The sequence below is a fragment of the Phalacrocorax aristotelis genome, chromosome 6 (assembly GCF_949628215.1).
Source record: "Phalacrocorax aristotelis chromosome 6, bGulAri2.1, whole genome shotgun sequence".
In the NCBI taxonomy this organism is placed as follows: Eukaryota; Metazoa; Chordata; class Aves; order Suliformes; family Phalacrocoracidae; genus Phalacrocorax; species Phalacrocorax aristotelis.
The window spans coordinates 18,134,381-18,159,375 of NC_134281.1; the positions used below are offsets into that span (position 1 = coordinate 18,134,381).

General features: G+C 43.7%; 1 protein-coding gene across 3 annotated transcripts in view; it reads left to right on the plus strand.

The window, feature by feature from the left end:
• Positions 1–16,758, plus strand: part of POC1A (POC1 centriolar protein A) — an 80,265-nt gene extending 63,507 nt beyond the window's left edge. For all 3 annotated transcript variants that reach the window (XM_075096314.1, XM_075096317.1, XM_075096316.1), the window contains exons 10-11: positions 2,328–2,468; positions 16,473–16,758. In XM_075096314.1, coding sequence (XP_074952415.1) covers positions 2,328–2,468; positions 16,473–16,571 — 240 coding nt within the window. In that variant the 3' untranslated portion in view covers positions 16,572–16,758. The remainder of the gene's footprint in view (positions 1–2,327; positions 2,469–16,472) is intronic.
• Positions 16,759–24,995: the final 8,237 nt, after the last annotated feature.

Genomic DNA, 24,995 nt, shown 5'->3' on the forward strand with positions numbered 1-24,995 from the left:
GTCATTTTTCTGCTTCTGTGAGTCAGCTTGTTCTAATGGCTTTTCAAGTGGATAGCTCATCATCATTTGGGGTTTTTAAGTGCAGGTTGTATGCAGTGTTGGCTCACTCAAATTTCTGCTGTGCCATGATTGACTGGCCTAAAGTGACATCATCAAAATATGATAGTCAGCCTTAAAATAACAAGAAAACATGCTTTTTAATGCTAATAACCCATTGAAAAGCAGTGTTTTGGCTTTCTTGTTTTTACTTTTAAGTTTAAACAGCAAATAGCAGCTTAGTAAGGCTGGCTTTATCTCATCTCTGCAAGAGCATATTTTAGTTGATTAAATCAATGTATTGGTGAGCAACGTGTGGCTCTTGGGCTGCCTGAGCACAGAAGTAGTTGGAGTGTGGCTCCCATGCTGGGGCTGTGCAGTGTGACCCAGAGCATGGGCTGTGTTGGCCTAGGGCCTGTAGATAATCCAAATTATCCAAGCAAGTGGGAGGAAGCAAATTAGCGGAGGCTGACGTGGCTGGTACCACCTGATACCCAGCTGCATCCCAAGCTTGTGGTGTAGCATGATGATCCCTGTGGAGCAGTTGTTATGTGCATCCTTTAAACCTTTCATTTATTTTCCTGCTCCTTACGTAAAACTGGTCTTGTGATGCTTGACTGTATGAGGATACCTTAGTTGGCAGGGTCTGGAAGAATGGTCAGTCCTTGCCAGCAGTTAGTGGACAGCAGCAAGCCATTCTCCTGTCATAAGCCTACTAGTGCTGTGGCCTCTTCTCTCCCTGCCCCACCTCCACCTTCCCTGTGTAGTCATGTTTCTGTTCTTTGCGCTGCTTATTGCTTAGTTTTGCCTAACTGTTGGGCTGGACTTCAGCCTCGGGAGCATTTCTGTGGCCTAAATCAGTGTCTCCCAGCAGCACAAGGTTTTTTATATATATATTTATATATATATAAAAAATTTTAAATATAAAAAAATGTGGGTATATGTGTGTATACATATATCTGTGTATATATATCTTAATAATGCACTAAACAACAGTTTTGGGTTTAAAGTCATGTGAGCTGGTCTAACGTCTTGTTGCAGCTTAGTTGCACATCTGCGTACACCTGGCATCAAAAATAGAGATGAACAGGTAAATCAATACAGTGCTGTTGAGAAATGCATTTGTAATAGTGCGTATGAGAGAAGTGATGGAAAAAACTCTTAGTTTCTTGCTTAGAAAAAGTACATGTGGGAGAACTTAGAGACTATTTTTCAATCCGTCAGAATTCCTTGCTGCTTTGTTGATTTGCAAACTTCAGTCATTTATGTGAGTAATAAGTGCATGGGATGGAACTGTACCAGGCATTGGGCCATGGAGAACTGTTTTGAGTGCTGCGATCTTGGCTTTAGATTAAAATCTCGTCTGTTAGCGTAAATTGAGAAACTTAAGTCTGCAATTGCTTAATCAGTTGGCTACCTTATTTGGTTAGATGAACTTCTGTTGGCAGTAATGCAGATAAATAATGCAAATAGTGTTTGTTCTAGAAGAGAGATACCATGTTGAAAGAGAAAGAAAGAAGAATAAGTTCTACAGTAAAGATCTATTTGTACTTTTAAAACTTAATTTATTCTGAGTGAAATATTCAAGCTTGCATAACTAAAAGAGTTGAAATTGAAACTTCAAAGTAAACTTGTTCTTAACCTCATTGTGTAGGGAAAACCAGTTCAAGATATAAACAAAATTGAAGTGACTAAATCAAAACTGTCTGTTTTAATGTGTATTGGAATGTCTTGCTTTTGCTGAACTTAACTACAGTACTGCATCCTTGCCTTCTTACAACTACCAAACATGGAGAGAGGTTTTTACTGCACTGTTGGAGTGGAATAATTGCATTTCTCTCAGGGTAGCTGACTTAATTCTTAGAATTTGGATGTAGTACTTCCATGTGGCTCCCATAAGTGTCCATTTACCTGTACAGTCTATTCCTGTGTGCCACATGAGCGTGCCAAAGCTCTTTGCACATACAAAACTTGAACCTTGCAGGATTGCTTCAGGATTGTTATCTAAGGTTTGCCTTTCCTGATGAAGGTTTAAAAATGAACAGCCCCCTTCCACCCCCTGAAAACAACAAAAAAAAACCCCCCGCCACCTGGTAAAGACAGAGAAGTCTGTAGCAGCTTTTCCTTTTCCAGCTGTGGCAAGAACAAACAATTCCTGTTCTCTTTTGTCTGTTTTTAATAGCATAGATGGCCCCAACATAAACTGTTCTTTACTGTTTAGCCTCTATGAAACAGCAATCCTTCTCCAGTTGTTTGCATCACAATGGCAGATTGTCTGTTTATTTTTCTAGCAATCAGAAATGGATTGTGGTGTTCATCTTAAGAAAACAAAACCTCAGGATTCTGGTAGGAACCATGCACAGCAAGAGGAGGAGACCAGTCTGGCAAATACCTTGGAGCATATTATGGGACAGCTGGATGTTCTGACTCAGGTATGATTTGCTCTTTAATTTTGCAATGAATAAGGTACCTATGACTGTAAGAACTGAGAATATTCTGCAATAGTTTCATAGAATAAAAGTGTGGCTAGTTCAAACCCTTAACTTTTTAGTAGTGTTTTTGATAAACTTGTCTTTATCTTCTTGTCAGCTTATCTCTATCAGATCCCTCACTTGACCTCCAGCTCAGGCCTTACTTTCCCCTAATTCCTTCATGCTGCAGTGTAGCAGAGTGTTACTTGAGCCTGCTCTGGTACCCTGTGCTATTAGCCAAGCTTTATCTAAGGTGATGCCTAAAGGAGTGGTTGGCAGTAGGACTCTGTTCTGGTGAATAATCTCTGTCTCTCTTGCCTCCTCTATTATACTGCAGTCTATAGGTAAACTCTGTTCAGATCCCTCTCCTTTCCCCCACCCAATATTCACCTATAGTCTAATTTCTGCAGTATTCTCCTCCCATCAAGTCTGGGCCCTTCTGTGCCTTGTCTCCAAAACATGCTTTTCACCTGCAGCTAGCAAACAACTAATCCCTTGCTAAAGCATTAACATACAGTTCCTCCTCAGAGTCATTAAGCAATGCTTTAACAGTACCAACTGTTAATGGTGATCATCATAGTAGATGATTACTTAATAAGAATTTGGGGATAGAGCTGTTTTTTGTTTAACTAAATAGCTGCTCATTGCTCCTGTGAAGAAATAGTATTTCTGAACGTTGTCTGGGGCTGAACTTCATTGTGGCTTTTTGACATATGTGAGAAGCAGGGAGAAAGCATGGGAGAGTTAACATTGGTCTCATCTACAAGAGATCACCATGGTCATAGGATGGAAGAATCTGTGGGAGGGCTTTTCTGTGAGTTTGAGTGGTGCTTCTGAGGAAGAACAAGCAGGTCTTTGAACATACTGATTATTAGTCTGAGTTAACACTCTGCTCTTGAAGTATTTGTCAAAAAGTGTAAGATGATGTGTTGGAGGGCCCATCAGGGGATTGAAGTAGGGCTGATTTAGGGATTAAAAACACTCCAGGACTACAGACAGTCTAAAATAGTTAGGGTGAAAACCAAAACGTAGTGAAGTTCATTTGGCAGAAATGCAAGAAAGTACTTTTCTTGTGATCCCTAAAATGCTGAACACTGGAGGCATGGGGAGGAATCTCGTATGACATTACGTCCTCATGCTTATGAGTAAAATGCAACCCAGTGTATACACAAAGTATTTTACTACTGTTTTTATGTCTCCCTAGTAAGTTTGGAATGTGATCATTATCTTTCATTACATAAATCAGGTCCACACTTCTGACGATGGATGTGTAGTGGCTCCTTTTTAACTTCATAGGTGTTTAGAGGAGGCAAAAAAACAGTATGCAGTAAACAGTATGTGTGTGATTTAAACTGGATATAAGCGATGCAAACATGTCTTTTGAAGATATTGTGCAACCATAGAGAATTCCAAATGTTGTTTTAAACTTAACAGAAAAAGAAATTGAGATCAGTGGGGGAGGAATAAATTAGTAGGTTATAGGATAAAATTGGAAATAGGCCTGAAATTATAGTAAAAAAATCCAAAAAGCTGTCTTGAGTAACTCTGCATTCAGCAGACATTTACCTTTTTTTGTAGCTTTTTTGCCATCCTTGAAGTATTTAATTTCCCATTGGTTCTAATCTTTGTATGTTGTATTTTGGATTAACACCATTTTAATGCATTTGTACAAGTAGACGTTCCTGTCACACTGTTGAAATGGTTTCATAATTCTTCATTTTCATGCCAAGGTTTTGATATTTAGCAGTGAAACAAACCAACACCAAACAAACTTAAGCAAATGAGCCTGGAAGAAGTCCTCATTCCTAGAGTAAGAGAGATGGTTCCTCAAAGAGGAGGGATGCAGGCAGGTAGCAAGGCAGAGCCATAGAAGGTAACTCTGAAGGGCATTTGCCCGCGTAGCTGAACTTTGTTTATTCCAGTGCTGATGGCCTGTAACAGAGAAAGGAATGCAGCTCCAGTACAGCCACTGTTACCTCTCTTGTACAATTAGATGTTGACAGGGAGGAGCCATGGCATGCTGATTGCTAGCAGAGATCCAAGTGAAATGGAAACAGCTGCTGGTGGCATTGGGTTGGTTGTCTTTCCTAGCCATTTCTGCCAAAGCACAACTGGGTACTGCCACTGCATGTAGCAGATTCAAACCAATGTTATGTGTTTTATATGGCAACTTTGGTCCTGCTAACTTCTTTTCATGTAAGGAGGACACCACTACTTCAAAAATGGAACAAAAAGCGTTCATAAATAGCACAACAGGTGTCAGTATTTTTCCCTTCTTGAAGGGCTGAGGATGTTTCTGGTGCTTTATTATAAATCATTGGTTCATAATTCCTGAGCGTTGCTTGCTTAAAGAGAACACTAATGGCATAAGCAGGGCCTGCGCAATTGATGGGATAGGACAGAGACCCCATGATATTTCTAGAAACTGTCTATTGTATAGCCATCCATGGGTTTTTCAGGAATTTATAATTTAACTCCATGGGAGCTTGAGTATATTTCTGATGTGGCACCTTGAGTTCCTGTGTTCTTTGTTCTTGTCGTTTCCAACACTGTGTTAACATGGTGTAATGTCCCGGTGGGGGAAACTTGAAGTTGTGATAACTACTTTGGGAAATTATGCAAATATAAACCTAATTTATTTTACTAATATTTTTTCTGTAGCTAGCATTTCAAAGTTTATCATGCTAAACCTGGTATCCTGTAAAAGTGGAAAGGAGAGAAAATACTTTCAATTTCTGCTGAAAGAAGTAATAGTAAGACATCAACTGAAGGCTGTCATCTCTTGCCAGTGCACAGCTTTGTTCTGAGCTGCACACTTGAAGCAACATCATCTGCCACTCACCAATTATCAGTACCTTTCCTCTGTTAACAATAGATTTCCAAATGAAACGGGATGTCATGTGCTTGGAGACAGTGGCATTATTTTTATTCTGTTAAGAGGTCTCTTCCTGCCAGACACCAATTACAGTAGAAGCACTGAGGCTCTAGAGGCATGTGCCCCATGCAGCAGGATACGCTTCAGCAGCCTTGCTCCTTCAGTTAGGCACTTCAGTTCTTATCAGAGAAAGATGGATCAGAGGAAACTAGTGGCTATTGTATACCACATCTAGCAGTAACTGCTATAGCAGATAGATATGGCCCCCTCAGATTGACAAAGCTTCATCTTTTTGTTGATTTCATGCAACGATTTTATTCTTTAAGGTTTTGAAAATTTTCTTTAAACTGGTTTTAGATTCAATGAAACCCTCCTCTTCCTCCTCACCAGAACATCTTTTGTTTCACTTGCAAGAAATTGGTCTAATGTGACCTGACAGGGTCTTCATATTTTTTTCTAAACACTGTTTGTTTGGCCATACTTCACATGCAAATAAAGAAGTTAATGTGTGACTGCCTTTTTTAGAAGAGTAGCACATGCTTAATAATTCTGATGCCTTGAAGGATGTAGTGAAGTTGAGACCCAGACATAAGCTGGTGTTTGCAGTACTTTTAGATTAAAGATACCTTGGTGCCCCTTTGTAGGAAAGCAGGCAATTCAAATCTGGCAAAGGAATGAAGAAGATGAGTTTAATAAATGTATGATATAGATCATTTGCTCCTCCCTTTTCTGCAGCTTAGTATCTTGTCCATGTCTCAATGTTTAAAAATCCTATTCTTTACTGGCACTTCAAAGATGTGAAAAGGAGGAAAATGCAAATGTTTTAAAATTTTTTTTATTGAAGGCTAGATCTCAGTTTCTTAGTGCCTATATGAAGAGGTTGGCTGAATATTAAAGTTTAAGGGGAGAACAACCTGATTTTTATCTCTTGGATAACTTCCTGGAACAGAAAGGTGTGTTTTGGGTGAAACAAAAATGGAGCAGATATCAAGGGTTGAGTTGGTTCAAACACATTTTCTGCACTTGCAGCTGAACTGCACTTCTGAAAGATCATCTGGGAGTAACCATCTTGGCTGCAGTGGAACACTTGCATTTGCAATGATCATTTTCAAAGACATTGTACACTCTTGCCCTTACTCCAAACACCTGCAGCTGCCGTGTTCGCTCTGTCAGTCTGTAGCACTGGTGGGCACTGAGGCAAAATCTGCCTGTTTTATGTGGGAAGGAAGGCGTCTGCTCCAAACAAAGAGTTCAGAATCAGGTTAGCGTAAAAATTCATAAATAGCTATGATAATCTACCCACAGGAAACAGCTTTATATATTTCCCCAAATTAATCTTGCATTGCAGCTGGGAGAAAACAACACAGTGAAATGGAGAAGACTTGATAAATCTGTAAAATAATCCAAGCCTGAACTGAAGGACGACCTAGTTTATGTGAGATTAAAGGATTATGTCACTCCAGAAAAGATTGCAGAGGGAGGGAGGAGAAGAATTTTTTTAATTAAATTCTTTAGCATAAAAAAAGACTTAGACACAAGTGAGTTGCTTTTTAATTAAAACTGAAAATGTTTGTGTGCAATGCTTATAACGAAAACAAGCAAAATTAAATTTGTTACTCTATTTTTTCTTTGAGATGTGGTCTTCAAACCCTGTGTGTTGGTAAGGAATGAATGTGGCCCCTCTCTTCTGAGAGGTGTTGAATGTAGATTAAGCAACTGATTTAGTGAAATAATTGCTTTTATGACTTCAAGAAGTTACAAGTCAAAGATTTGGCAGGGGGGGATATGCCATAAATGCTGCTACCTCTGCCGTGTGCAAATGTTTTGGTTTCTGTGTTGCCCTCACAACCTGAATACTCAGACACTAGCAGACCTAACACATAGGAGGAAAAACTGCAAGCAATTTTTATTCCAAAAGAAATTATTTGGAATCCAAAACACTAATAAAGTTCCCATCTGAAAAATCTGTGAAAAGCCAGATGAGCTTGGTTTTAAAATCTTAATTTAAAGGACATAGAGCCTATTTCTCATGAGTCAAAACAATCTCTCGGAGGTGTGGTAGCTTTGATCTCTCACACCAAACAAATTAAGTACCCTGGTTGTTGCCAGTCCTCTGTATAATATCATCAGAGCTACTTTCTAAAATTCACTTACAAAATATGCTTCTTACAAAATCTCTAAGTCTCAATGCAAATACATTTTTCTTCTTCCTAAGACTTCCTAAATTAAACACAGTCCTAGGGATATTGCTATATTAGCAGGACACTGTCTAAAGGCTGGCTTCTCAAAAGTGCTGATCATCTCCGTGGAGGCCCATGGGACCTTCACCTTCTATTATCCTTCAGCGGGGATGAATACTAAACACCTCCCAGAATTTGTTTTCACAAGCAGACCTTGAAGATTAATAGAAATTGTTATTCAGCTATCGAGTACCAGCAGCCAGGTTAATTTAGCTGAGTGATTTGCATACTTTCTGAGATAGGCAGGGGAAGGATATGAGACGTCTTTGTGGTTGGGGGAGACATCTAGTCTCTATGTTGTGCAGTTGTTCTCATGGTACATGCTTGGGTATTTTCTTGTAGCTCATCATAACTTGCTGATTTTTCATACTGTGTGGTGAAACTTGAAGTCTCCTGACTCCCTTTGCTGTGCTGGTCTAGCTCCAGAGGACTAGGAGCTCTGCAGCAAGGATGCTGCCCATACCTGTGCAAAAGCTTGCAGCCATTCCCTTCCAGAAACTTGCAGAATTCTATGCAAGTGCTGTCAGTTTAGCTTTGGCTGATCAACTGTCAAGACTTGAAGCAGCAGCAATGTGTGATGAAACATTTTTAGTAAGAGGGCTGTAAATGGAAAGGCTCAGTTACAGATGGCTTGTGTGCCTTGTGTCCCCACACTGTGTGGAAGAAACTGGCAGAACCTGTGGCTCATCTTTGCGGCTAAGATTGACTGTATTGCATTAACAAAGGACATCCTTTTCTGTTCTCCAGGGCCCCCTTGGTCACTGTGATACTGGTACTGACCGTTCTGCGTGGTCTGGCAAAGTGGATGATACTAGAATTTTTCAGGTGCTCTTGTATGGCTTTTCTACTGTAAAAAGCACAATGAGTACTGTGATTGATAACTCATTGTTACTGTAGTTTGCCTATTGCATGAGTAGACTCAAGCAGTAGACCAAAGTTGCTCCTATAATTTAGTTAAAGGGTTGGTTAACTGTGAGTCAAGCATCTGCAGAAAGTGGAGTGTGCTGGGAGGTGGAAGGAGAGATGGCAGATGATGCTACTAGAATGGTTTGGTTTGAAAGGGACCTTAAAGATCATCTAGTTCCAAACCCCTGTCATGGGCAGGGACACCTTCCACAAGACCAGGTTGCTCAAAGCCCTATCCAGCCTGTCCTTGAAGACTTCCAGGGAGGTGGCATCCACAGCTTCCCTGGGCAACCTGTTCCAATATCTTACCACCCTCACAGTAATAATAAGAAGGGGTTAGGTGAGCAATACTGGGTTTGAATTTTATAATTACCCACTCCACTTCCTTCTTGTAGTGCTTTGGACTGCTAAATATAAAAAGTTCTTTACTTCTCAAGTATTGTAGGTTGCATGTGTCTGGTGGCTGAAGAGAGCTGGTGGGACTATGAGCTCTAGTGCCCTGCACTAGAGAACAGACATGAACGATATTTAGCCACATGACTTCTTGAGCACATCTGGAGCTCTACATAGGGATCCTGATGAGCCCAGGTTAGTGCTAGCATTTGTACTTCTGCAGGCATAGTCACGTATTCCTAATCCACGTGACCAAGCAGTGACATAGAATGAATGAGCAAAAACTGTGTTGAGGTGGCTTGTGGGGCTTCCTGACCCACAGCTGTACAGCAGCACTGACCAGTATGTTCCTGTCTAGCCACACTGGAGCTAAACATTTTGTAGTAACAAATATATAAGCTTGTGGAATTTGAAGCATGTTACAAAGTAAACTCAGGAAAATTAATGAAGTTGCATTAAAGAATGATTAAGGGGAAGATTCATGTATGAGCTATCTTCATTCTGAAATAATTAATACACTATCCATACATAAGCCTGGTGTGAAATATTCTATGCAAATGGACTTTGTGAGAATCCACCTTAGAATTTACATTCAAAGCAACTGAGATGGTGAGGAGCTACGGAACTTATTTAAAATATCTCTGGGGTAGCAGATCTTGTTTTAGTCTGAGCAGATGAGGAGCTATCATTTCTTTAGAAATCATTTCACATTTAAAAAAAAAACCAACACCTTAATTGTGTGTTTGATCTCTGAGATTAAGGCTTTGACCTCTAGAGTAAAGTTAGTCCCAGCATGCAAAGAGTGTTGCGTGCATTTGTTTGCTCCATAAAGTGTTAATAACTGTGAAGGCTTTATACCTTGTTATACTCTCAGATATGAGGCTTACTTCTTCAGTCTAAACTGCCAGCTTTTGCTGAAAATGCTTTAGAGCATACTGAATGTTGGTAGCTGTTTTGGGTCCCATCTCAAAACTGTGTTAAGATATAACTTGCACATGAGAAGGGCAGCCTAGCTTTCCTAAAGCATGCTTACTAATAGCAGGGGTCTGCTCTGAGTTTCGCTAGACGCAGTTGCTGAGATCGAAAGGAGGCTGACAGCAAGTCAGGACAAAACTTAGTACGATAGGAGGAACGGCTGTTTCTTACTAGACAGGCCCATGCTTGAACCACAGAGTGACTTTCGCTGCACAAGTTCTCCCATAAGCCTTTTAACCTTGCAGCTGAAGTTTGGTATTTTAAACTGTTGTTGGTAGAAGGAGTTAATTTTTTTTTTTCCTGTAAAAGGTAGGTAGTGCTACCCTGTGCAAACCCTTCCTGTTGTAGTCTATTTCACTTGTTGCATTAGTTTAGAGAAAGGGCTCCAAAGCTTGATTTACCTGGATATATGCTAATTCCTGTCTCTGTATAGGACTGTGTATATGCTCAGGACTGTATAGTGGGTGTTGGAGATACCATTTTAGTGATGTGCATACAATAACTGGGGTCTCTTCTTGCCAATATCACTCACTTTCACTGGTGTGTTTCAAGGTTGGCAACAGTACTCCTTTCTTGCAATACTGTTTTTACTTTCCAGTGTAGTGCCAACAGGTCTCCACAATGATGTGCAGCAGTCTGTGGTCCAGGTGTCATGAGTTTATGCCCTAAAGGTACATAGGTACCTCTGAACCCACTTGAAGCGCTTGCCAAGGAGGCAGCATTTTTGATGCAGTTTACTTGCTGTACTTCTTGGCTATATTTGGGACTGAAATCAGCTCTGAAATGACCATTTTTAGGAAAAACCATAAGAAGTCATAGCAGGGCATCTAGCTCTTCAAAAACCAACCAGTGCTGGTCTTGCTTATTACAGAGGGCAGAGCTCTTAAGCCTGCAACTCCAGGTCAAACTTGACAGGTTGCATTCTGCTATAGTCTTCATTGTACCTCTTGAAAGGCATCCCTAAGTCTCTACCAGCACACTGAGTGAGGAAACTGAATGCATGGAAAGTTATAAATTTCTACATTTGTTGTGTGTTCTTTTGCAGGTGCAATTTTTGATAAATTGAAAAGAAAATGCTGTCTTCATAAATTGATCTTTCCTGTCTGACATGTTAATCTGAAGAGATATAAGTAACGGGTTTATTCTTGGGCTATGTTAGTACCCTGCAAAATAGTTTTTAGCATATTCTTAGAAAAACTTGTGAAGCAAACTTTTAAGAATCTTTTTATTTAAGTAAAGCTAGGAAACTACTACTGCCTCCTTCAAGATCAACAGAGACAGGGATTTTGTTATGAAATGATGACAGGAGTAGAATCATAGAATCATTTAGGTTGAAAAAGACCTCTAAGATCATTAAGTCCACCACTAAACCATGTCCCTAAGCACCACATCTGCATATCTTTTAAATACCTTCTGAGATGGTAATTCAACCACTTCCCTGAGCAGCATGTTCCAAAGCTTGGCCACCCTTTTGGTGAAGAAATTTTTCCTAATGTCCAATCTAAACCTTCCCTGATGCAACTTGCGGCCAATTCCTCTTGTTCTATCACTTGTCACTTGGGAGAAGAGACCAACACCCACCTCACCACAACCTCCTTTCAGGTAGCTGCAGAGAGTGATAAGGTCTCCCCTCAGCCTCCTCTTCTCCAGGCTAAACAACCCCAGCTCCCTCAGCCGCTCCTCATAAGACTTGTTCTCCAGACCCTTCACCAACTTCATTGTCCTTCTCTGGACATGCTCCAGCCCCTCGGTGCCCTTCCTGTAGAGGGGGGCCCAAAACTGAACACAGTACTCGAGCTGCGGCGTCACCAGTGCCGAGTACAGGGGCACTATCACTGCCCTGCTCCTGTTGGCCACACTATTGCTGATACAAGGCAGGATGCCATTGGCCTTCTTGGCCGCCTGAGCACACTGCCGGCTCATGTTCAGGCAGCTGTCAACCAGCACCCCCAGGTCCTTTTCTGCTGGGCAGCTTTCCAGCCACTCTTCCTCAAGCCTGTAGTATTGCCTGGGGTTGTTGTGACACAAGTGCAGGACCCAACACTGAGCCTTGTTGAATCTCATGCAATTGGCCTTGGCCCATTGATGCAGCCTGTCCAGGTCCCTCTGCAGAGCCTTCCTACCCTCAAGCAGATCAACAATCCCACCCAACTTGGTGTCACCTGCAGACTTACTGAGGGTGCACTCAGTCCCCTCATCCAGATCATTGATAAAGATATTAAACAAGACTGGCCCCAACACTGAGCCCTGGGGAACTCTGCTCGTGACTGGCTGCCAACTGGATTTAGCTCCGTTCACCACAACTCTCTGGGGTCAGCCATCCTGCCAGTTTTTCACCCAGCAAAGAGAACACCCATCTAAGCCATGAGCTGCGAGTTTCTCTAGGAGGATGCTGTGGGAGACAGTGTCAAAGACCTTACTGAAGTTCATGTAGACAACATCCACAGCCTTTCCCTCATCCACTAGGCAGGTCTCCTGGTCATAGCAGATCAGGTTGGTCGGGCAGGACCTACCTTTCATGAACCCCTGCTGGCTGGGCCTGATGCCCTGGTTGTCCTGCACATCCCTGGTGAGTGCACTCAAGATGAAGTGCTGCATAACCTTCCCCGCTACTGAGGTCAGGCTGACAGGCCTGTAGTTCCCTGGATCTTCCTTCCGGCCCTTGTAGATGGGCTTCACATCAGCAAGCCTCCAGTCATCTGGGACCTCCCCTGTTAACCAGCATTGCTGATAAGTGATGGAGAGTGGCTTAGCGAGCTCCTCTGCCAGCTCCCTCAGTACTCTCAGGTGCATCCCATCTGGACCCATAGACTTGTGAGGGTCCTGGTGGTGCAGCAGGTCGTGAAGTGCTTCCTCCTGGATTATGGGGGTTTTTTTCTGCGATCCTTCCCTGTCTTCCAGCTCTGGGGGCTGAATACCCTGGGGATAACTGTACCCCATGCTATTATGTGTGCTAACTTGATCAAAGCTGGTGTGAGTGGCATACTGAAAAACAGGTGTGCTGCTTGCAGGGCAAGAGTTGCCCCTTTTTGTACACAGGGCAGCCATCCTTCAGCAGAGTGAGCCTAACGTTATTCCATCATTCCTGTGTTCTTGCCTGCTTCTCCCCCAGCTCCAGGTAAAGTACTGCTTTAGTTAATGAGCAGCTATCTGTCTAGGGGGATCGATCTCTCCTGGCTACTGCAGGGACTCACCATTGCTCTAGAGGGTTGCTGAGGGCCTGTGCTTGCTCTGGACTCTGCTGTTCAGGTTTCCTTTGGGAGTTGTGGAAGTGGTTTCTGTTGGCATTCAATTAGCACCTGATTCCCCTTATCTGTAGTCCTCAAAAGAGGCAGGACTGATTGCCCCTCCCCTCTAGGGCTGCTGAAGAAGCCTCAACCCTGAGGCTAGCGATTCTTAAACCGTCTCTGCTACTTAATCAGACAGGGAAATGCTTAACATGGAGTACAGAACAGACACTGTTGAAATCTGGTACTGTTGCAGGGCCAGTGCTTGGAACAGCATCACAAATCGCTACTGTTATTTGTTTTGAGAGAGTAAAAGTAACGTCAAGGAATATCATAGGGGGGCTTGTCATCATGTAAGCATGCATGATGTCCGAGTGCTTCAGTTTAGGTGTCCTGGGTGAGAATGGAGCTGAATATTCCCCAGAACTTAAAGTAAATAGGATGCAACTTCCTTTTTTTCTACATAGTTTATATTAGTGTTTTCAAAGAGAAGAGCAGGTTTTTTTCTAGGTTAAGTCTGTGAAGGGGAATGAAGAGAAATGTTGCAGGAAGTGTTGGTAGAAGTGATTTAAGTACGTTTTCTTTTGTGTGAGAACTTCCATGTTTTGCTCTGGGGTCTATAGTAATGCTCAGTATATTATTGTAATGTCAGAAACACTCCTTAAATAAATAGGTTGATCTTTCTTCTTACTTAAGCCTAAGCTGTTATTCTTCTGCCAATTTGAGCCAAGGCTTTAATAAATCATCCAGCATTTAACTCCCTGGTGCGTAATGGAGACATGTACTGTGTTCCTGACACAACAGGAAGCCGGGATCCTGCCACAGAGAAAGGGCTCGAGTGCAAACCTGGTTTCAATGAACCCTCACTGAATCTGGCTAACGGTGTTTTCCTTCTTGGCTTAATTGTTGGTTTATTATCTTCTGAAAAGCAGTAGCAAAATCTTGCAGCAGTTGAATGGATGCAGCTTAATTTGCCTACCAACAAGGACTTGCTTTATAAATAGCAACATGGAAATATTGTGAAACTCTGTTAGCTGCTCATAAAGGAACTTTCTTTTATGTGTAAGTTACAATATAGCAGTAATAGCAGCTGGGTGGTATTTGCGCTTTCCCTTGCTTTCCTAGGATGTCAGGTGCCCTGTGTATTTTGGGCATCATATATTCAAGTCTAAATGGACTGTAGTCATTCAGTTCCTGCTCTGGACTTCCTGGATTTCATTTCTGACTGCTACTTTTCCACTTTTAGTTTCCAAAAAATACTCACTACAAGCTTTCTGCTTATACTTACATGCAATTTCCATTCCAATAAACATTTTCCTTTCGGCTTTTTCACAAATTCAACACTTTCTGAAAGCTGCTTTATTTGGGCTTAGTCTCATGGTGCTGCACGTATCAGCAGGATCATGGTGGCAGTAAATCATGGGATGCAGGAACCACAAGTAATCTGGTGCTTTGCTTCTAGTGGGGTGGCGTGACCAGGATGTGAATTTAGTTGATTATCTTTCTAAAGGAAATTTGATGCAATGTTTCACCCCTCCTTTTTTTAACAGAGTCTTGAATTACTAGTTCATCTTTTTTAAATGGAAAAGCCAGGATCCCTACTGCTTTTCATTCTCTATCTTGTTGCTTGCAGGGTAAGATCTTTACTGTAAACCCTTCATAGACATTCAGCCTGCTGTGTTCTGCCCTGGGCAGCTTTACTCCTGACCTCTGTAAGACAGCCACTGGGCAACAGTGTGGCTGGATACAAAAAAGATTAAATCCTCTCTCCTTTTGAATAGATGGGAGTGTTCATGCTGTCTCTGGGGCACCTGGGATATTACCTCCTGGCTCCACAACTTTTCTTCTGGTTCTCTGTGTACTGCAGCTCTTGTGCCCCAAAGGGGTGGCAATAGAGGAGGAAAAAACTTACTTAAAGCTATTGCTGTAGCCCAGGGGAATATTTAAGTAACGCAGGTTTTTTTTCCTTCAGGTGACGCTTTCTACAGTCGCAGCAACATTGTGTTAGGCAGCAGGAGTTAGCTATTCTGCCTTGTTGCAGGTCAGCGGTGCCTGTGTAGTAGAAATATGAACTATGACCGGGGAGGGGAAAAAGGGTGCATTATGACAAATGCCATGATGCCCTTTCTGACTTTGTTGATACGCTGTCTTGTAAGATGGCCTTGCCATAGTGCTTGGTGGTGTTTTACTACATCTGTTTTCTCCTCTTTTCTTTTTCTAGTCACTTGAGTGGCCTTAGCCAAGCTATTTCCTCTCTTTGTGCTTTAGTTTCCCCAGCTGTAAAATGGGGATAATGAGACCTGCTTTCTTTTGTCAGGCACTTAGAGATGTGCTTATGAAACGTGCTATTAAAAGGCTTTCTATGTATATCTTCTATACAAACAGCGGTTGTCCAAGTTTATTTGAATTACTTTATTGAAGTCCAAGGTTCTGAACATCCTTTGTTTTTAACGGGGGATGTTATTTATGTAGTACAAATGCTCAAAATGTTAACCTATTGATTGTTGTTGATAAGTTTATGGATATTAAAGCATTAGATCATCACCGCTTATTATCAGCCATTCCGGTGTCTTTGGAAGCTGAAAGCAGTTCTGCATAGCTAGGTCCCTTGACTACCTTGGAGCGATCAATAACAGGTTTTCAGCAGAGGCTTTTATTGCCACGTGGTTAAAATGTTCTTCTGTGCATCCTGTACATGATGATGTCAGCTTGAGGAGATACAACAATCCTTTGTAGGCTAACTGGATTACACAAAAGTATTTAGGCATTATGCTGAGGTAGATATTGCCACTTCGGGCTTCAGTTGCCCTCCACTGCCTCTTGTTCTGCCTTGTGCTGGGAGGGTTTTCTTGCTTGTCTTAGTGCTTGTCCAGCCAGTTTTGCTTGTTTTAATTACAGCAAACCAATGGCAGAGAAGGGAGGAAAGAGTCGAAGCAGAGAGGCAAGATCAAAGCTAAAACTGGACAAAACTGTTGAAAAATTCTGTCTCTTGTTAGCAGAAGAGTGTCTGGTGGCTCTCCAGTGTCTGGTGGCTCACGAATGTGGAAGGACGAATGTGGAAGGACGGAACCTGTCCATGAAAGGAAATGCAGACCCTAATTTGAAAGCATTGAGTGCTGAAATGGGTGCTTGGTGCTGTCTGCAGGAGAGCTCCATGCCCGCCAGCCTCCATTGCTCCTTTCTGAAGTTGTGTGGGGCTCAGCCCTGCTAAAATGCTGATACTGGAGTTACAGCCCTGAAATACCTCAAAAAAAACCCTGTGGATTTGGCATTTTATTACCCACTGAGAGTACAGTGAGTAGCTTCTCTTTGTGAGTGGCTCAACAGCAGCTTTCATTTTGTTTTGCAGACGGTTTCCATCATGGAGCAGAGATTGACACTCACTGAAGACAAGCTGAAGGAATGTCTTGAGAATCAGCAAAAAATCATTCAGAACAAAATGAACTGATTTCTTGAGAGAAGATGGGAGTTGAAGGTGTTGGGAGGTTTGAGGTTTTTTGTGTTCCTAGCAGACTGTGTCTGACTTTCTTTAACGATTTTGAGCACAGTCTGTTTTTCAGTTGGAATGTACAGTTATTGTATCTGTAAATAAGCTTTGTTACTTTGCTAAAATAAAAGGAATATTTTATTCATAAGTGTGGATAATGACTGTGATTGCCTGTGTTTTCCAGAGATATAGTATTCAGCGTGTAGTCTGAGTACTAACTAGGAAGGTTGCATCTCTCCCACCTTTGGTGCTGCTGAGTTAGTTTTAGAATGTTTAAACATCTTAGAGTTGCCAAATGACTGGCATGGGCTGTATTAGGCTCATTGCTGAGGTGTGTGCTGGCTACAGGTAACAAGCAAAGAGCTTCCAGGGTATTTCAGGCAGTGGGAGTTCACCTCTGTTCTCAAACCATAGTGAGCAGGTGTGGGCCCAGCGCAACTGACACCTGGAGAAGGGTCTGTCTCACCCAACTCCCAGGTGGTGTCTGGCATATCTGACAAAGAGCAACTCAGACCCTGGATGGTATTTGTGCAGAGGTGATTAAATCCCACCAATGGATTTAATCTGCTCCCTTGTGCAACATGTGAAAAACAATTGCTTGAGACTGGAAGAGAGGCCCTGGCAGGTCAGATGCAGGGTGGATTCCAAGCAGATTTTGGTTTGTCTTCATATGCTTCTGAAATTAAAGGCAGGGTAGAGGGAGAGGAAAGGCAGCCAAATAGCAGGACGTTTGCTCCATTGTGGAAATTCCCTCTTATCGCACTAGACCACCTTAATTTTCAGTCATTTTGCAGATGTTTTCGCAGTTGAATAGCTCATCATTCACACCTATGCTCTCACCCTTCTCCCCTCATTGCTCCTCCTGACTTTTTCAGGGCTTTAGCAGGTGTTCAATATGTAGCTGCACAAGAATTTGGACTTCTGGGAGATCCTGTTCTCCAACACCTCTTCTGCTAACACACACTGGAGGTCTCCTTTCTTGCAATAAACTATTACCCACATTCCTGGAGAAATGAGCTGCGGGAACTCGAGCACCTCAGCGTTAATGAAAATCTCGTCACCACTGTCTGTCTGACGTCTTCAAACAGGGGCGCTGCCTCAGTCCCTACCCTTGGTGGTCCCTCCTGCTACCACCGTCTGCCAGCCTCGCACAGCTCCCAGGGGCCCACCTCCACATGTGCTGTGGGCATTCTGGATGCTTGCCTGAGGACTGGCTGGCATCCTTATTTCACATGGGGCTTAGCAGATCTTAAGGCCAGCCCATGTGGTTTTGGTTTTGATTTGGGGGGTTTTTGCACCTGTTTCTGTTGGAGACTGTGTCTGCTGGTACAGTGTCTTGATAGTGTTAATACTCCTCATGCCATCTGGGTGAAGTTGTTCACATTCCCCTGCCATCACCAGGAAGCTTCTGGTCTCCTTCCCTCCTGGTACTTTTTACATCTCTAAGAACCCCTTGTTGGCATTATCACACTATTTCACTCTTCTATTTGTGGGAGGCTGAGAGCTTTCTCATTTCCGTGTTTATTGGGTTGATTATAAATCTGAGTTTCTCTCTGCTTTGCCACAGGCTGTTTGTTTTTTGTTTCCAAGTGCTGAGTCTGATAAATCATAATTTTCTCTTAGATGACGCTAATGGAATCAATTCAGTGATATTCTTCCATGCTCTTGCTATAAGCTTTTAGTTGCTTTCTGCTGAGACACTGGCATCGTTTTATTGAAATGAGCTTATGTTGTCACGCAAATGGGTGGGGAGGAGGAGACTCAAAGGTGTGTGTGGCTGATTTGCTGCTAGGAGAAGGCTGTTCCTGTCCTGATTCACTGCTGCTGAAGCGATGGCAAAATGAGTTGCAAATGCCTAATTTATCAACTTGATCCTCAGTGTTGTGGACTGGCCTTTGGGTGTGGAGGGGAGAAGAAAATTTAAGCTATTCTAAGATTCATCAGTTTTTAAGCTTTGCTTTAAAAATAGTCTTTGCTTTCTTTTAATATGTAGTTTCTAATGTCTTAGAGACTGCAGAAGTGATTTGTATAGACTGTGGATACAGTGGGCCCACTGCTGAACAAGGAAGGGGCCCTGGCAATGCAGGATGCAGAGAAGATGGAGTTACTGAATGTCGTCTTTGCATCGGTCTTTATTGCTAAGGCTGGTCCTCAGGCATCCCAGCCCCAAGAATAGAGAGAAAAAGTCTGGAGAAAGGAAGACTTACCATCGGTTGAGAAGGATTGGGTCAGAGATCACCTATGCAAACTGGATCCTCGCAAATCCATGGGCCCTGATGGGACGCACCCACGAGTGCTGAAGGAGCTGGCAGACATTCTTGCCAAGCCAGTCTCCCATCATCTTTGAAAGGTCGTGGAGGACAGGTGAGGTGCCCAAGGACTGGAGGAAAGCAAGTGTCACTCCAATCTTCAAAAAGGGCAAGAAGGAGGGCCTGGGAAACTATAGGCCAGTCAGCCTCACCTCCATCCCCAGAAAGGTGATGGAGCAGGTCATTCTGGAGGTCATTTCCAGGCATGCAAATAAAAACAAGGTTATCATAAGAAGTAGTCAACATGGATTCATCAAAGGGAGATCATGCTTGACCAACCTGATAGCCTTCTATGGTGGCGTGTCTGGCTGGATAAACGAAGGGAGAGCAGTGGATGTTATTTATCTTGATTTCAGCAAGGTGTTCGACACTGACTCCCACAACATCCTCACAGGCAAGCTAAGGAAGTGTGGGTTGGATGAGTGGACAGTGAGGTGGACTGAGAACTGGCTGAATGGCAGAGCTCAGAAGATTGTGATCAATGCTGCGGAGTCTGGTTGGAGGCCCATAACTAGCAGTGTTCCCCAGGGGTCTGTGCTGGGTCCAGTCCTGTTCAATATATTAATGAACAATCTGGACGAAGGGACAGAGCGTAACCTCAGCAAGTTTGCTGATGATACCAAGCTGGGAGGAGTGGCTGATACACCAGAAGGCTGTGCTGCCATCCAATGAGACCTGGACGGGCTGGAGAGCTGGGCCGAGGGGAACCTCATGAAATTCAACAAGAGCAAGGTCCTGCATCTGGGGAGGAACAACCCCGCGCACTGGTACAGGCTGGGGGCTGAACTACTGGAAAGCGGCTCTGTTGAGAAGGACCTGGGAGTGCTGGTGGACAGCAAGTTGACCATGAGCCAGCAATGTGCCCTTGTGGCCAAGAAGGCCAGCAGTATCCTGGGATGCATTAAAAGCAGTGTGGCCAGCAGATCGAGAGAGGTTATCATTCCTCTCTACTCTGCCCTGGTGAGACCACGTTTGGAGTACTGTGTCCAGTTTTGGGCCCCCCAATTTAAGAGGACAGTGAATTGCTAGAGGAAGTCCAGCAGAGAGCTACCAAGATGATCAGGGGACTGGAGCATCTCCCTAATGAGGAAAGGCTGAGAGACTTGGGTTTGTTCAGCCTGGAGAAGAGACGACTGAGGAGGGATTTCATCAATACCTATAAATATCTAAAGGGAGGGTGTCCAGGACGATGGGACTAGGCTCTTTCCAATAGTGCCCAATGACAGGACAAGGGGCAATGGGCACAAATTGAAACACAGGAAGTTCCACCTCAATATGAGGAAATCTTTCCTGTGAGGGTGACAGAGCAGTGGAACAGGCTGCCCAGGGAGGTTGTGGAGTCTCCTTCCCTGGAGACATTCAAAACCCACCTGGATGCATTCCTGTGCCCCTTGTTCTAGGTGTCCCTGCTCAAGCAGGGGGGTTGGATGAGATGATCTCCAGGGGTCCCTTCCAACCCCTACCATTCTGTGATTCTGTGATTTTAGGGAGAATGGCTATACAAATGACTCGAGCACATTTGATATAGACACGTTTCAGATGTTTCTGGTGAATCCGTTTGGAAGATCTAATTGTGCTTCTAAAATAGATGAGATGCTCAGGTGCGGAAGGGCAAGCCAGTGGGATATAGGGAAGTTGCTTTTCTGGACTCAATTTCTTAAAAGCTCTCATTTGATCAATACAATGTACAGTTGTAGAGGTTACCGAGGGTGGGTGTGTGTTAGGAGGAGAGTGAATCTAACAATCTCTCTATGATTTAGGGATCAAGAAAGGTAATCTGAAGGGAATTTCTTCTGGTACTGCTCTCCATCTCAATAATTTCCTTGTCCCAAATCTCAGCAGCCTGCTCTCTCTTTCTTTTTCCTCCTTACCTAGTCCAACCTCATACTTGGAGTAGGATATCAGGACTTAAAATATACCAGCAGTTCTAAAGTGTGGCTATTGCCTGAGAGGCAGGCAAGGTGTGGAAAATGTGAGATGTAAATTATAATCATTGTGCTTAAATATTGAGCAATAACCTCAAAAACACATCTAAGGAGCCCAAATCCTATTGCCTGTCTTGTCCCTAAGCTCTATGCCTAACTCTGTCCACTAAGCACCATGGTTTTTTAGTGTTGAGGAGAGAGTAGCCTATGGAGTGAGTTAAATCCACCTTTCCTTTTACACTCACAATCTTTTTTTGACTTGGAAACATCTGCAGTGAAGCTGTTAACTGGGGAGCAGTGGAACAGCCAAGCGAGGAGGAGCGCATTGTTTGTACTTGGGCTGACATTGCTTCTATGCCGTGTGAGAATATACCCTACCTTGAAAACGTCTTTCAGTGAACTCTGTGCACAGGGAGGCTACAAAGAGTTAAGGATTTTTGTTTTGGATCTCCAAGGCATGCTTGAAGCCAAGTTCTTAAAAAAGTAGTTTAATTTGTTGCCATTACATTTGCCAGACATATGACCTCACTAAACTTTTAGCAACAGTTCTTTGTGCCGAGATTGGCCTCTGGGGAGCCCGGTGCTGCTGCAAATGGCTTTTTGGCTGCTATGAGTATGGAGCATGTTGAACATAACCATGATCTGTGAAAAAGTAAGAATCTTCAAGCACTGCCCACTTTCATTCCTGTCTAGGAGTTGAAATTGGACAGATATCACAGCTGAGCTCATAACTGAATAGGCAAAAGCACCAGAGCACTGTGGTATTGACTCTTCTGGCCGGGAAGTGAGATGGCCAGGAGCATCCTTTGCCCGCAGGTTTGTCACTGGACATGAATCTGCCAGCTAACTAGAAAATAAAATCCAACTATGATCTAAGTAGCTGGGCTAAAACTAGCCAGCCTTGTGGTACAAATCACTTATTATATAACATCTTTAAAGAGCTGCTTTTGAACGAAATGTTTTTTGAAACACGAGTGAGTAGGAGGAGAGGGATGCAAATCATTTTGCAAAGGTTTGTCACTTGTGACGTGAGAGCAGGGCTGCATTTCTTCTCTTGCTTTTAGAAATTATTGGTCTCCAAGTGCTTCTCAAATGGCATGACCTGATCAGCTGTAGTTTTGGGAAAGAAATGCGACGGGAAAGAAGATTCTCTTATTGATGCTTATCTGCTTATTTAACCTGGATTTAATGTGCTGTAGGAAGCTTTATGTGTGTCGCCGGGAAAGCTGGGATCTATTTACAGCTCTGCAACAGAACTGCCATCGCAGGCAAACATCACTCTTCAATCCCCTGCTCTCCTTGTCAGGGGAGATGCATATAAATTACTTCCTCTTTTGAGGTACAAGTTCTGTGGATGAAGAGCTCGTTAGAGATTTGAATGTAGTGTGTCAGGGAAGAGAGCGGTGGGCTCGTATCCTTTACTTTCTTTCTGTCTCCTTGTAGCACAGCAGCTGGCACTGCTGGGGGATGTGTGCTGAGTGCCTTTCTGCTATTCAGCACAAGTGATGGCTGTCACCTAGGGCTTCAGGCGGAGTTTGTAGCTAACTGGTATCGCTTCCGAGCAAAGATCGGGGGTACATGCTTACATCAGCGTGTTGGGAGAGGGTGCTGTGGGGTGGTTTCTGGTGGGCAAAGAGCATCGTGAACCACTGGGGTTGTTCTGGCAGAGGGTAAGCTCATGGTCTGCTTAGCTGCAGCTAAGACAGGCCAGGTGACCACTGCTTGAGGTCATGAATTTGCCATCTGTAAGGAAGTCTTTCCCCAGTGATCACCATTAGATTTCTTTATACTCACTCCAGCCCTCCAGTCTTTCCTCCCTGATAACACAATACAGCTGGAAGCACACCATTTTGTTGCCACAAAACAGTTAGGCTGAATCAGCGCTGAGACCCAGTGCCAAAAACCTGTCACCTTGGTTTTCCTTTGCTGTTTCTCCTCCTGCAGGCATCTTCCATGCAGCTAACAATTCATACCCACCTTCCAGACACTGGTCAAGCTGAGGATATGGTTATGTGGCACATATTGCACACGCCACTGTGTGGCACAATGATTTTTATGCAGATGTCTAGTGAGTGCTACAAAGGCTGATCCTGCTTGCTCCAAGAGCTTGTGGCTGCGTGGATTGTGTGCCGTTGGTGGAAGCTGTTCTTTCAGGTGGAGACTGAAAGGGTTAAGCTAAGTATCCACCTAGATGGAGCTCCTACAAGGCCTCACTTGCCTCTCCAATGGCTGCCCTTGTCAATATTTTCATCATCAGGTTTCCACAGCCCTGCTGAAGGACAGAGCCAAACTTTGGTCTGCAACTAGAGGAAGAACTTCACTGCTCAGCTGAAATGGGCAGATCTTATGGGCCCTCCCAGCTTGGGAGTGTGCTAGGCACCATGAGATCCTCCCAGGAGAAGAATGTCCTTGCAGCATGATACGGGATGGGCGGGGTGTCATTTCTTTTCCCCTTCTGTGAGTGTCCTCTGCCATGTGTGGATGCTGTAATAGGAAGAAGGGCTCTGCCTGCCTGCTGCTGCACTTGGTCCATATGGTGCAGCAGGCACCTTGTGCTAGCCAGAGTTAACCAAGATGGTTTTCATCCTGTTCATCCTGTGAAAGCCTAGGAATATCCTTTTTTTTTCATTTCCTTCCTACCTTCCAGTTGCTCAGCTTCTCTGAAAGGCTCTGGTTGCTTCAGAGGACATTGTTCCTTTCATCCTGGGGGCAGTAGATGTTGCTTTCTATGTCAGCCTCTTCTGATGCAGGCCTGTGGCCGAAGAAGCTTCTCATTGTGTGTGTGTCTCACTAGACAAGAGCTTGCTCCAGGAGCTAGGGATGAGGATTTTGGCTTTTGGTGCTTGTCCCTGTGAGCATTGGTCAGTACAACCAAGACAGAGGTAGTTGTGCTATTGCAGAAGCTGCTGAGTGGTCTGTTTTCCTGTACTAAACATAGTTGGAGCAGAAGTGCATGACATGTTGCTGGTGGCCCACAAGCCAGTGTGGTTGAGTTTCATCTGGCTCAATCACAGATCCTTGGAGAGACTCAGAGAGTGGGAAGAGCAGGCTTTGGTTTTGCAGCTGTGCCTCTGTGGCATGTCATCCCATCTAGCATCCACCTGTGGTGGTGGTAGAGTTTAAGATCCCTTTCCCAAAGCAGCTTCAAACTTGGTCAATGCAGTGAGGTCAAGATGGTGTTCAGGTTCTGCTTTTGAGGTCATAGGGACAGGCAGCACTTAATGTGGAGAAGCTTTGCAAAGCAAGGTTAAACAAGCTCCTCCTCCACTTCCTGTTAATTTCTGCCACTCTCCACATTGGGCTGCAGGTGAAGTCCCTGTTAGGGTGGTGCTTTCTTGGAGGTGGAGCTAGGCAAAGGGCTGGAGTGGAAATGGCAGTGTTCAGCTCAGAAGTGACTTACCCCATGCTTCAGGTCCGAGAGCACAGGTGGGAAACAGCGGGGCCTGACTGTTCTCAGCACTGATGCTACCCAGTAAAGGTGCTTTCAAACCCTTCTGCTCCCCGGGCATCTCCCCTGTCATGCTCCACAGCGGCAGTGGCACAGCTGGACAGCGGCTAGCTAAAAGAAAACTGTAGGAAGGGGGAGATGTACTGAAACAAAAGCTCTCAAGATGATGCTTTAGCAGTAGAGACTAAAATTCTGCACGTGTGATGGAGAGGAGTGATTTGGGAGAGGTACAGCAGCCTTGCTGTGGAGCTGTTCTCTTCTTCAAGGCTTGGTCTTCAGTACAACAATGTGACAAAATACAATGGGTGCTTCCACAGCTTCAGGAGTGAGAAAGGCAGGATTCAAGCTGCAAGTTTGTGGAGCAAGACCTCTCAAGGTGACCTGTTTTAATATGGCCCTACCTATGCGCTTGTTAAGTTGATTAACAAATAGCATTAATGCCACTTGATCTCTTGCTTAAAGGTCAATGCACACCTACTGGGTTGGGGTTTTTTTGTAGCTTCTGTTTGTTTCCTAAGGGAGAAATTATGTGACCTGTGTATTTGCGTGATGTGTTTCTTTCCTTTACTCTGTTATTTACGAAATCAATAGATCTTAAAAAAGAACGCTTGCTGCAAAGTGTCTGGAGCGAGGTATGCTGGAGGAGAATGTGAAAACTTGCCTACTAGCATGGCCTTTCCCATCAGCCAAGTGTCTTTGCCGG